This window comes from Jaculus jaculus, chromosome 13 (genome assembly GCF_020740685.1).
Source record: "Jaculus jaculus isolate mJacJac1 chromosome 13, mJacJac1.mat.Y.cur, whole genome shotgun sequence".
Classification (NCBI taxonomy): domain Eukaryota; kingdom Metazoa; phylum Chordata; class Mammalia; order Rodentia; family Dipodidae; genus Jaculus; species Jaculus jaculus.
This window is the reverse complement of record NC_059114.1, coordinates 46,437,806-46,451,349: the sequence shown is the minus strand read 5'-3', so window position 1 is coordinate 46,451,349 and position 13,544 is coordinate 46,437,806. Positions and strand designations below refer to the sequence as shown.

At 49.2% G+C, this 13,544-nt stretch overlaps 1 protein-coding gene across 2 annotated transcripts in view; it reads left to right on the top strand.

The window, feature by feature from the left end:
• Psd2 (pleckstrin and Sec7 domain containing 2) overlaps positions 1-13,544 on the top strand; it is a 55,835-nt gene that overhangs the window by 18,770 nt on the left and 23,521 nt on the right. For both annotated transcript variants that reach the window (XM_045133183.1, XM_004652557.2), the window contains exons 4-7: positions 110-304; positions 7,399-7,479; positions 9,750-9,862; positions 10,731-10,789. In XM_045133183.1, the coding sequence (XP_044989118.1) occupies positions 110-304; positions 7,399-7,479; positions 9,750-9,862; positions 10,731-10,789 (448 nt within the window). The remainder of the gene's footprint in view (positions 1-109; positions 305-7,398; positions 7,480-9,749; positions 9,863-10,730; positions 10,790-13,544) is intronic.

Genomic DNA, 13,544 nt, shown 5'->3' with positions numbered 1-13,544 from the left:
GCTGCAGTGTGATTTCTTTCCCTGCCCTGGTGCCCATATGGGTTTTCAGAGGCCTGGGGTCCCTTCTGGCTTCACTCAGGGCCTCTAATTTACCCCCCTCCATTTGCAGTGACCCCAGCCTCAAGGATGGCCTGTCGGATTCTGACTCAGAGCTGAGCAGCTCAGAGGGGCTGGAGCCCGTCAGCTCAGACCCGCTGGCCAACGGGTGTCAGGGCGTCAGCGAAGCTGCTCGCAGGCTAGCCCGCCGCCTCTACCACCTCGAAGGCTTCCAACGCTGTGACGTGGCCCGGCAGCTGGGCAAGAAGTGAGTCTCCCCACCTCCTCACCCTAGGCAAAGCAAACCTTCTATGTCCCTCAGCCCGAAAGCCGTGTGTGTGATGTCTTTCAGGGATGCCTGGTGCTGGGGACTGCCCCCAAATCCCTCAAGGACATTTCTTCCTGTCACTGTCCTCATTCCTGACCTTGCCCTAAATCTATTTCCTTTTTGGGCTACTTGGGTGAAGGTGGTTGCTGTCAGGGAGGGGGTGGTGGCGGGCGGCCTCACAGGGTTGCAGGAGGATGGAAGATGTGGTTGTGGATCATGAAGGGACGTAGTGAGGACAGAGCAGCCAGGCAGGACTTGAGTCCCACCCAGTGAGGCCAGGCAGCAGGGGAGAGCCTGGAAAGAGGCTGGAGGTGGGGAAATGTCTGGGACCTGGAGCTCAAGAAAGGGTGGCTGGCCTCAGTAAGTCCTCCAGTCTGTGTGGACCAGGTAAAGGAGGCTGTGGGCCCCAAAGCCGTAAACTGTGGCCATCTGACTACCTACAAAGGACACCACCTAGGTGGAGTCCTGAGGGGGCTTGGGCAGGAACTGGGGCTGAAGAAGTACCAGCACATCTGACCAGCTGTTCACAAGGCCCTGGGAGGCGGTCTGAGCCCAAACCTGAGGCAGGCTCAGATGCTGGGGTTGCTTCCAGGTCCTCCTTCCAACCACCTGCACCTTCAGCAGCCTGCTCGTGCCTCCTCCCTCAGGCACTGGGCCTTGAGCAGCCGTGCCTAGGAATCCCAGCTCATGCATCCCTTCCTCACAGGTTTTAACCCCACTTTAAGCCCAGGGTAGCCTTCACAGAGTTGGACTGTTGCAGGTGCTTCTCACCAGCCTTGCTGTGGCTTGCCCCTCCCATCTGAAAAACAAAATTATCCCAGCCGGGCGTGGTGGTGCACGCCTTTAATCCCAGCACTCAGGAGGCAGAGGTAGGAGGATTGCTGTGAGTTTGAGGCCAGCCTGAGACTGCATAGTGAATTCTAGGTCAGCCTGGGCTAGAGCAATCCCCTACCTCAAAAAACCAAAAGCAAGCAAACAAATAAAACAACAACAACAACAACAAAAAGCAAACCAAAAATCCTTCTCCAGCTTCATAGTCCAGACTCTCAGGTGGCTCCTTTCATCCCCCCGCCCCATGCCTGCCCTCAGCCCTCTAGGTGGATTCCTTCCCCAGAAACTCCTCTTTCCAAGGCTGCTTCCACTGTGACTCTCTTGGAAGCTGGTGGCTTGCTATTCAGGCCACTTCAGCAATATTAACACAACTGCCCATTATTTTCTACTTCTTATGTTTTTCCATAATGAAAATTTCAAATGTACACAAAAGCAGAGAACAGAGAACTAATATGTTAAATGTCTTCATTGCATGGCTTCAAAGTTGTTTCTTTCTTTTCTTTCTTTCTTTCTCTCTCTCTCTCATTTTTTGTTTGTTTTTTGAGGTATGGTTTCACTGTAGCTGACCTGGAATTCACTACATAGTCTCAGGGTGGCCTTGAACTCAAAGCAGTCTTCTACCTCTGCCTCCTCAGTGCTGGGATTAAAGGCATGTGCCACCACGCCTGGCTCTTTCTTCTTTTCTTTTTGTTTATTTATTTGAGAGAGAGATACAGAAAAAGGCAGGGGGAGAGAGAGAGAGAGAAAGAGAGACAGAATGGGCTCGCCAGGGCCTCCAGCCATTGCAAATAAATTCCAGATGCATGCGCCCCTTGTACATCTGGCTTACATGGGTCCTGGGGAATTGAACCTGAGTCCTTTAGCTTTGCAGGCAAGTGCCTTAATTGCTAAGCCATTCCTCCAGCCCTCTTCTTTCTTTCTTTCTTTCTTTCTTTCTTTCTTTCTTTCTTTTTTTTTTTTTTGAGGGTAGGGTCTCATTCTAGCTTAGGCTGACCTGAAATTCACTATGTAGTCTCAGGGTGGCCTTGAACTCACGGCAATCCTGCTACCCCTACCTCCTGAGTGCTGGGATTAAAGATATGTGCCACCACACCTGGCTTTCTTATTTCTTACTTATAGACAAGATCTTACTGTATAGTCCAGTCTGACCTCCCTTAAAAAATATTTTATTTATTTATTTGAGAGGGAGAGAGAGAGAGAGAGAGAGAGAGAGAGAGAGAGAGAGATATAAAGAGAGAAGGAGATAGATAGAGATAGAGATAGAGATAGAGAGAGAATGGGCACATCAGGGCCTCCAGACACTGCAAACAAACTCCAGACATGTGTACCACATTGTACAGTGTGGGCTTATGTAGGTACTGGGGAATCAAACCTGGGTGTCTAGGCTTTGTAGGCAAGTACCTTAACTGCTAAGCCATCTCTCCAGTCCCTGGCCTCCAATTAAAAAAAAAACTTATTTATTTATTCATTTGTGTGTGAGAGAGAGATACTGAGAGAAACCGGGGGTGGAGAGAGGGAGAAAGAGAGAGCGAGAATGAGATTGCCAAGGCCTCCTGCCCCTGCAAACAAACTCCAGACTCATGCTCCACTTTGTGCATCTGACCTTACGTGGGAATCTGGGCCATCTGGTTTTGCAAGCAAATGCCTTTAATTGCTGGGATATCTTCCCAGCACTGGCCTCCCATTCTTAATCCTCCTGCCTCAGCCTCTCAAAGTGCTGGAGTTATAAGTGTGCCCCCGCCCCCCACGCACAGCTCTCAGCTTTAGCTTTTTGTCTGTTATCGTTTTTTCTATCATTCTGCAGACCTTTCCACTTGCCAGCATGTTTGCAAGCATATTCTAGATACTCCATCAGCTGATCCATAAGTACTTTAGTGTATACCCCTGATAAGAACTTTTATTTTTGGATTTTTGAGGTAGGATCTTGCTGTAGCCCAGGCTGACCTAGAATTCAGTGTGTAAACCGGGCATGGTGGCTCACGCCTTTAATCCCAGCACTTGGGAGGCAGAGGTAGGAGGATCGCCGTGTGTTCAAGGCCACCCTGAGACTATATAGTGAATTCCAGGTCAGCCTGAGCCAGAGTGAGACTCTACCCCGAAAAACCAAAAAAAAAAAAAAAAAAAAAAAGAATTCACTGTGTAGTCTCAGGCTGGCCTTGGACTCACAGCAGTCCTCCTACCTCAGGCTCCTAAGTGCTGGGATTAAAGGCATGCACCACCACATCTGGTTCTGGTAAGAATTTTTTGCATAATTATGCTATCTAACAAAATTATTACTTCCAACATTTGGTGTATTTAATTTGCTCTGTCTGGAAAATGAAATGTTGGTCAGGCAAGACCTGGTGGCACAGGCTTGTAATTCCAGCTATTTGGGAGGCTGAGGCAGAAGGATTACAAGTTCAAGCCCTGCCTGTGCTACAGGTTGCATTCAAGATTACTATGGCAAATTTAAGGAGACTCTGTCTCAAAAATAAAATGAAATCAAATAAAATAGACATAGGACCAGGCTGTAGTCAGTGGTTGCCTAGGATGCATGAGGCTGTGGGTTCAATTCCCAACTTATTCCAATCAGGGCCCAAACAAGATTCATACATTTCATCTGGCTCTGCCTCATAAGTGTCTTTTAATCTTCAGCCATCCATAGTCTTCCTCCCTTCTTAAGTGCTGTGGACTGAAGAAACAGCCATTTGTCCTGAAGACTTTACTTGTTCCGGGTGTGGGCATAGTATTATTTCACATTCCTCTAGCTCCCAAGGGCCCTGTAAATGGACGGGAAAGCATGAGGCTTAATTAGAATCGGGTGGATATTTGTTCTAATTTTTCATTCTAGTCTTTTTGAAATGCGTTCTTCCTTGACCTCTGGAATGGCACAACCCGGCCCCTCCAGCTGCTGCTGCTGAGTTCTTCATAAGCCCTCTCCTGTCCTCAGCCCATATCTGTGAGCAGGGCTTTTCTTAGAGCTCCCCACCCAGGGACAGACAGCCTGACTCTCAACTTTTTGCTTTTGAGATAGGGTTTCCAAATCACCATGTAGCTGAGTATGACCTTGAACTTCTTTATTTTTATTTTTATTTTTTGTTTTTTTGAGGTAGGGTTCCACTCAGGCCCAGGCTGATCTGGAATTAACTATGTAGTCTCAGGGTGGCCTCAAACTCATGGTGCTTCTCCTACCTCTGCCTCCCAAGTGCTGGGATTAAAGGCGTGCGCCACCATGCCCAGCTTCTTTTTTTATTTTTATTTATTTATTTATTTGACAGAGGAAGAGGAAGAGAGAGAGAGAGTAAGCGAGCAAGCGAGCTCACCAGGGTCTCCAGCCACTGCAAACGAACTCCAGATGTAAGCACCCCCTCGTGCATCTGGCTTACATGGGTTCTGGAGAATCGAACTGGGATCCTTTGGCTTTGCAGGCAAACACCTTAACCACTAAGCCATCCTTGCAGCCCAACCTTGAACTTCTGATCCTCCTTCTTCTACTTCTTTAGTGTTCAGATTACAGTCTTGTGCTACCATGCCATCTGAGCTATCTCCTCAGTCCATCTGCACCTTTTAAAATGTATTTACAGGCTGGAGAGATGACTTAGTGATTAAGGTGCTTGCCTGCGAAGCCTAAGGACCTAGGTCCCACATTAGCCAGATGCACAAGATGGCACATACATCTGGAGTTTGTTTGTAGTGCCTAGTGGCCCTGGTGCACCCATTTTCTCTCTCTTCCTGTCTCAAATTTAAAAATGTATTTATTTATATTTGAGACAGGATCTCACTATGTAGCCAGTCTGGTCTTAAGCTCCTAATCCACGACTTCATTGACCTCCTCGTGTGGCAAAGACAGGCTAGCATCTGTCCGGTATGCCAGCCTGACTGCACCTTGTATTTGTTTGGGTTCAGCTCCCAGTGCTCCAAGTTATTTGCTTCTGTGGAGTGACTGTCCTGAACACTGACCTCTCCACCCTCTCAGTCATCCAGCCCAGGTTTCCTCTTCCTTTGTGGAGGTCTCTGCCCCGAAGTCTTCTCCTGTTACCTGCCTCTGTTTTTTAAGCTGAAGATTGATGGCATTTAATTTACAGGTCGAGTAGACTTTGTTTATTAAAATTTGATACTTACAAAAATCTATTTTATTTTATTATTTTTAATTTAATTTTTTATTGACAACTTACATAATTATAGACAATAAACCATGGTAATCCCCCCCCCAGTCCCCTTCACAACTCCACTCTTCATCTATCTCCTCCCCTTCTCAATCAGTTTATCTTTTCTTTCAGGTTGGCCTCAAACTCAAGGTGATCCTCCTACCTCTGCCTCCCAAGGGCTGTGGTTACATGCATGTGTCACCACACCTGGTTCTTTTATTTTGATGTCATCATCTTTTCCTCCTATTATGATGGTCTTGTGTAAGTAGTGTCAGGAACTGTGAGGTCATGGATATTCAGGCCATTTTGTGTCTGGAAGAGTGCATTGTAAGGAGTCCTACCCTTCCTTTGGCTCTTACATTCTTTCTGCCACCTCTTCTGCAATAGACCCTTAGCCTTGGAAGATGTGATAGAGATGTTTCAGTGTTGAGCACTCCTGTCACTTCTCAGCATCATAGTGCCTTCTGAGGCACTTCATTGACTGCCATCTGAAAAGAGAAGCTTCTCTAACCAAAACTGATAGTAGCATTAATATATGGGTATGAATATTGTGAGAAGTGCTTACCGGGCAGTTTGGTGAGCATAGTGTATATATTTAGCCAGACACCAGCAGATGTTATACCCCTAGGGCTCATGAATACCCCTGTCATAGGTTTTCAGTACCATGGATGTATTCCCTACTATGGAATGGGCCTCCAGTCCAATTAGAGAGTGGTTGGTTTCCCCCATAATAGACATCCACTATTGTGCCTGCTGGTTCATTTGGCCTGGCTGGCCAAATTTCAGGCGTACGGTGTCCACTGTTGAGTACCTTCACTGGTGATTTCTCTCTCTCCCATTGAACTGCATGTAGTGTGGCTTTTTCTAGCTTTCTGTCAGCTGGTCTACATGGAGGAGGTTTTCAGCTCAGCTCTAGCAGGGTTTCTCAGTGACCTTGTAGCCCAAGTATGTGGAGTTTTCAACAATAGGGTCTTACCATCTATTCCTGGTGTGAAACAAAGAGCCTCAGCAATGTCCTGTAATGTTTTAGAGACATCAGGGACCTCCCTGGCCAACAACTCACTGGAAGGTATCCCATCCCTGGCAGTAAAAATTTTCTAGTAACAATCTATGGCTTTTGGGTGTGCCATTGTCCAAAAAAGTAGGTTTTCTTATGACTTATTATATCCCTTAGTATTTTTTTTTGTTTTGTTTTTAGAGGTAGGGTCTCACTCTAGCTCAGGCTGACCTGGAACTCACTATATAGTCTCAGGCTGGCCTCAAACTCATGGTGATCCTCCTACCTCTGCCTCCTGAGTGCTGAGATTAAAGGTGTGTGCCACCATGCCTGGTTTATACCCTCTTAGATTTTGATTAACCCTTCCCCTGACTTTCCTTTACTCAGTCTTCACCTGACCTCACTTAGGCCTTTCCATCCTCAGTAATCTGTTCTATTTATGTATATACAATACCATCACCTTAAGTCCCCCCTCCCTGATATCCCCTTTCTCGCTTATTGGCCTCAGCTACTGAGTTTTATTCCAACTCACATACAAGTCCAAACATTTGTAGGTAGGATCCACATATGAGGGAGCGCACCTGGCTCTTTTCTAGACTGCATCCTTTCTGTAGGTGTATTATCAACTTTTTGAATCTGAACCCTGCTTCAAACTTTGCGGTCAGAACCCAGTCCTTCCTGTGATCTGAGGCCCTGTCCCTGCCTCATCTGTTGTTGCCCCTCTTCCTACTCTCCAGGCTTTGGCCACATGGAGCTTCTGGAGGTTTTGTGGGCATGTTATCGAGTTTCCTTTGTTGGGAACAGTTGGCGCCATCCCACTTCTACCCCCTTCACAGCACTGATTCTTGCTTTCCTTACCTTTCCAAGACATTACTTCCTCCAGGAAGCCTTTTCAATCCCCCAGCCAAAGGCTGATCTGTCGGAGCTCAGTGACAGAGCAGGGGAGGTAGCCTAGGGTCTGGGCAGATCTGGGTGGGTGGGCAGGATATTGTGGGGCCCACTCTCAAATGCCCTCTATTGCTCTGCCATCCTTGGACATGGACTTTGCTTCTAACTGATAACCCATGCTTTCCTGGCAGCAACGAGTTCAGCAAGCTGGTGGCTGGGGAGTACCTCAGTTTCTTCGACTTCTCAGGCCTCACTTTGGACCGAGCACTCAGGTCAGTGGGGCTGGGATGGGATAGCACCCATAGGTAGTGGGGGCAGCAATCTGGATTCTCATTCCAGTTCTATCATAGCTTACTGTTCAGCCTCAGACCAGTTTCTTGATCCTTCTGGTGAGGCTGTGGGGAAGGGTGCCTAAGGGTAGAGTAGCAGTAGTTAACTCAGTGAATGGCATCTGCATGATGGGTGCTGAGGAGATGAAGATGGGAGTGCAACCATGTGTGGTCTGGTTAGGATACCACAGATGTTCCTCTTGGGTGGGTCTCTGAGGCTGCTTCCAGGAAGGATTGACTGAAGGAGGGAGTCTTTTCCTCAGAGTGAGCCCTTTCCCCAGAGTGTGTGGCCATGTGATTACAACTCTCAAGTCTCCACATTTATCTTTCCAGCCCATTGAAAAGACCCAGTATCCTGCCTATTGCCTATGCCCTTTGGCAGTGGTGCTCCCAGGGAAAAGGCAGTGTGGAAGAGACCCCACCTCCATCTTGGCCTTTCCGTACCAAGATCATAGCCCTTGTGGTCTTTGTTGCTTTAGTGATTATCTGGTAGCATCACTGTTCTTAGAGGGAATATGGGTCTGTTGCAAGTTACTCTATCTTAAGCTGAGCCTTGAGGATTGCACAGGGAAAGTATTCAGGGGGTTGGTTCACAACCAGAGGCATGGATGCTGGGCTGCAGGGCCTTGTATACTGGGTCACTATCGTGAGGCTCAACTCCTCAGGCCCCGGGGAGCCAGACAAGGCTCTGGGTGTGAAGCCAACACTGTAGCAGTGTGCTGGCAGCTTTAATCCAGTAGCTTTGGAAGGGGTCAGGTGGGAGAGGACAAGCTCTGTGGGCATGGGGTGAGTGGGGAAGGGGGATGTGGGAGGATGCTCAGGTGAGGAGTGGGAGGCACTTGGGCCAAGCTGAGGAGAGGATGGGCAGGATAGACTACAGCTTGGGGATGGCAAGATTGCATAGCCAGTGATAGGTTTCATGTAGAGGTGGGCTCCGGCTGTGTATTTAGTTGGAGCATTGGGGGTGGGGATGCACTGAGGAGATGGCTCAGGGGGCAATACACTTGCTATGCAAGCATGAGGACCTGGGTTAGAATCACTGCTAGTCAGTTAAAAATGCTAGGAGTGGCAATGTGTCTGTAATTCCAACAATGGGGAGATTGAGACAGGAGGGCTTGCTAGCTAGCTTGCCTAACAGAATCAGGAGGCCAGGTTTGATGTGAGACCCTGTCTCAAAAAATAATATGGAGCTGGGTGTGGTGGTGCATGCCTTTAATCCCAGCATTTGGGAGGCAGAGGTAAGAGGATCACCATGAGTTCAAGGCCAGCCTGAGACTACATAGTTAATTTCTGGTTTGCCTGGACTAGAGTGAAACCTTACCTCTAAAAACCAAAAAATAAAAATAAATGATAAAAAATAATAATATGGAGAACACCTAAGGAAGACATCTCCTGTGCATACACACACACACACATCTGCCCAGCACATATACATGTGCCTACACTCACATGAACATGCAAACACACATACATGTACACCATGCACACATGCAGAAAAACCCAAACCAAAACAACAACAAAGAAAGACACTCTCTGTGGGTCCAGGAGTGTTTGCTCTCTACAGGGCGCATGTAGTGGGGAGGGCAGCGGACTTGCTGGGAGGTGGGGGCAGGTGTCCAGGGCATGATGAGGTTAGAGGAGGAGGAAGAGGAGTGGGAATTAAGATTAAGGGTGAAGAATACACCATTGAATTTGTTCAGCAGGGGAATAGTGAGGGATCCCAGGACTGGGCTCAGGGCTTGGCTGGTGGCGCATAGAGCAGTGGGAATGACTGAGGGAGAGAGGGAGAGATGCTGGGGGTCAGGTGGGAAGTTGGGGCCAGCAACAGAAGATACTGAGGTATGAATGTCCCCCTGAAGAGTCTACACTAGCTGTGAGGTACTCATCTGTCCTCACATCTGTCCCTTACTTGTTTCCAAAAGGACCCTTTAGAGGGAAAGAAGGCTGCAATTCTGAGGCCTTAGAGTACAGAGGAGAGGCCATCCTGGCGTGGGGGGTGCAGAAGTTCTGCTGGAGCCTTCAGAGGGTGTCTAGACCCAGATACTGGGCATGGGAGTTCTGGCTTGCTGGGGCAGGTGTATGTGTGTCTCTCTGTGTGTGTCTGTATATGTGGTGTGTGTGTGAGTGCTTGTGGTGAAACTTCTATCCCAGTGAGGATCCAGACCAACTCAGGGGTTCTAGGAGGCCTTTGACAACCTTGAATTACCTTTTAGAACCTTCTTGAAGGCCTTCCCACTAATGGGGGAGACACAGGAGCGTGAACGTGTCCTTACACACTTCTCCCGTCGGTACTGCCAGTGCAACCCTGATGACAGCACCTCGGAAGGTACGGCTCCGCCTGGCCCCCCTCCACCTTCCTCACCCACCTTGGCCCTGGCCTGTCACCGCCCTGTCCACCTGCTACTTCTGCCCCACAGATAGGCTCCGGTGGGCCTGGCAAACAGTAGGAATTCAGTTGACATTGAACATATACAGCTGGGCCTGGTGGCACATGCCTGTAATCCTGGCACTTGGGAGGCTGAGGTAAGGTTGTTGAAAGTTTAAGGCTAGCCTGGGATACACAGTGAGTTCCAGACTAGCTCAGACCACAGAGTGAGACCTTGTCTCAAAAACCAAAACAACAAAACATTGACTGAATAATGGATGGAATGGAGTCTGCTTGCTGGATGCAAGAGTTCTAAGTATCTCGTCCATGGCCTTTCCTGATGCCTGCAAGTTCTTCGGGTCTTCAGACTCCCTGGCCAGGGCCACTGTCGCACTAATTCTTGGTGAGGTGGGGATCCTGCTGTGGTGGAGGTCTGGTCCTCATATGGCAGTATCTGAGACTTAGAAACTGGGGAGTAAGGTCCCCTAATGCCAATGCAGGGACATGGCCCAAGACCCAAAGCCTATATTAGGCCTGAAGTTCAAGGTTCAAATCTGGCTACAGGAGGTAGATGTCTGGGTTAGAGTAGGCCCGGGGCAGTCAGGGTTACTGGGAGGGATGGGGTGCTTTGACCTGGGGCAGGGAGTCTCTCTCTGATACTTCAGTGGGCTGGGCAGGGAGCATCACCCAGACATCAGCCCTGATGTGGGAGGAACAGGTGCTCCTCTCTCTCCCTGGCCTTCAGACTAGGTCTATCGGGAGACAGGTGGGTGACTGAATGGGAATGAGCTGGGTCCTCACACTAACTAAGTCACCATTTTCGATTTAGATGGAATACACACGCTCACCTGTGCCCTGATGCTGCTCAACACGGACCTGCACGGACATGTGAGTGTGGGGATGAAGGGACATAAGTTTTGGGGGGCATTGAGTTGTGGGGGGAGGTGATCTTATTGGTCCCTGAGTCATGGGAGGCTAACCTTTCACCTAGCCCGTGCTGACATTTCTCGCTCAGAGACGGTGTTTCTTCTAGAGACCTGGGAGTTGGGCAACTTCCTTCTAGATTTGGCTCTGTCCTTGTTTTATCCAATAGAACTTGCCTGGTTTCTGGCTTCCAAGAAGGGCAGTAAGGACAGTTGAGGCATTCACATTTCAGGACTTGACAGATAAGATGTAAACTCCTCATGGGCCCATGCAACTCATTGCTAAGAGACCATGTACTCCTCACGCCTATCCTCAAGTCCAAATGTGGCCTTGCTGAAATGTTATGCCCTAGGCAGCCAATCAAATGGTATGTTACTCCAGAGGCCTTTTCACTACTCTCTCACACTCCCAGGCCAGTGAGCAGAGGGGCAGGAGTGGGGTGCCCAGGCCCCAGGCTGCCTCCAGGTTTCCCACACTCACTAATTCCGTCTTCCTTCCTCTGTTGGCTGTGGCCCCTCCTTGGGTTCTCCTGCCCTCCCTCCCTCAGGTGGTAAGTGCAACTGGTGGTGTGCATGCCCATGTGCCTAGACACGCCTCCATCCACCTTCTGTGTCCTCATTATTCCATCTGCCCACCCAACCACTGTCCCAACATCGCTCACTCAGGGATGGTCAGAGTCCCTCCTGGGGTCTGGTGACTCAGGGACAGTAGGCCAGTGTGTCTGGTTCTGGATTCAACCATGACAATCCAGGCAATACCGGGTGGAAGAAAGAGCTAAGATAGACCTGGCTTCACAAGCTACTCTTGCTGTGTGACCTTAGGCAAGTCATTGGTTATCTGTGAGTCTCACTTTCTGTGTCTAGTGGAGAAGAATAAGAATTTCTTCCATAGTGTCCTGGAGAGGACTGAAAGAGGTAACGACCACACCAAGTGTAAGGAGTTCATTGTAAACATTCCTACTGGCTAAGAGCAGCAATGGCATCATCATAGTGATGGCTGGCCCGTAGGCTCATCCCTCAGGCTGGGAAGGCTGCAGTTTGTCAGCTGGAGTTCAAGTGGGAGAGAAAGAGCAGCTGGCTCCTGGGCACACAGGGTACTGGTTGGGCAGGGCTGGGGCCTCATGCCCTCACCAGGAAGAGAAAAGCTGTGACAACACAGCGTAATTAGCTTGAGGGTAGGGATTGGAGAGCAGACATGTGTACTCCCTGTGAGCACTGTGTTGCGGAGCCTGGAGAGTGGGTGTTCCTAGCCACCTTAAAAGAGCACTAAACCTAGCCCTCCATGCCATCAGTCCCTATCCCTAGTGACTTTCTGGGTGGAGATACTCCAAGCATGGTGGCCTTAGCTGGCATGCCCTCCACAACTGAGAAAAGAGAGGTGGATGGGTGGGACCTGTGACTTTGCTGCAAACACACACTGAGGAACTGGAGCTCCCTAGAGGCAGCGTTGCTCAACAGCTTGGGACAAGGGGCCTGGGTCTGGGTTCTCGGTATTTCACCACATCGCAGCTGCGTGGCCTGGAGCAAGCTACTTATGTCACTAAATTTCCCTTTGTTTCCCCATCACATAGTCCCCTAAGTCCCTGCCTGTAAGGCATATGGAAGACCCCGAGAGAGTGGGTGAGGAGTGCTTTACCCTAGGGCCCAGGCCTACTGGTGGAAGAGGCCAAGCAGTTCTTTTCCTCTGGGCTCTCCCCCCCCCCCCCCGCCCACGGCTATGGGCAGATTGAAACAAAAAGCCTGGTGGGAGGTAGGGGTCTTAAGAATGTGGGCCCTGATGGTGCCCCCAGAAAGGGGTCTGGTTAGAAAAGGGGTTGGACATGTGACTCGAGAATGAGAGAGGCTGGGAAGCTTCCTGCAGGAGGCTTGCTTGGACTTCTGGGGTTGGGAGCTCAACACGGTCTGCTGCACACCTCTGTGTTCAGTGAACAAGGAGGAGGCCTGCCCGCAGACATGGCAAAGAGCACACATGCTCAGCGGGAGGTCCTTGAAGGGAATGAGTTCTGTGACGGCAGCTGGACTGAGGGTCAGAGAACCCCTGACCACAGACCTGGGAGATCCTCAAAATCCAGCCAAAGGAAGGTCTAAGGCAAAGGGCCCCAGAAGGCTGGTTTTAACCTTTTTGTGATTGTGAATAGGGCTGTTAAGAACATTCATGTACAAGCTTGTGAACATCTGTTTTCAGTGGGTCTATATTTAGGAATGGGTTTGATGGCATATATATATTTTTAAATTTTATTTATTTATTTGAGAGAGGGAAAGAGAGAGAGAGAGAAAATGGGTATGTCAAAGCCTCTAGCCACTGCAAAGGAACTGTAGATGCATGTGCCACCTTGTGCATCTGGCTTATGTAGGTTCTAGAGAATCAAACGGAAGTCCTTTGGTTTTTGGAAGCAAACGCCTTAACTGCTAAGCCATTTCTCCAGCCCAGATGGCATATATTATTAATTGAAATTTTTGAGGAACCACAAAATGTTCCAAAATGACCATTAGTTTGTGTTCAGGTGGGAGGGGAGTAGTGGCAGCCAGGGTGGTGGATGTGTAGAGATGTCTGTGGTGTGAGGCCTGCTGAAGAACATCTAGCAGGGCTTACTGATGAGCTGGTCAGTGAAAGAAGAGTAAATTTGACTTTGGCTTCTGGCTGGCTTGTGCTGACATTTCCCCACAAGGGGAAGAAACTATGTGTGTGTGTAATGCATGCATGAGGGGATATGAGGGGA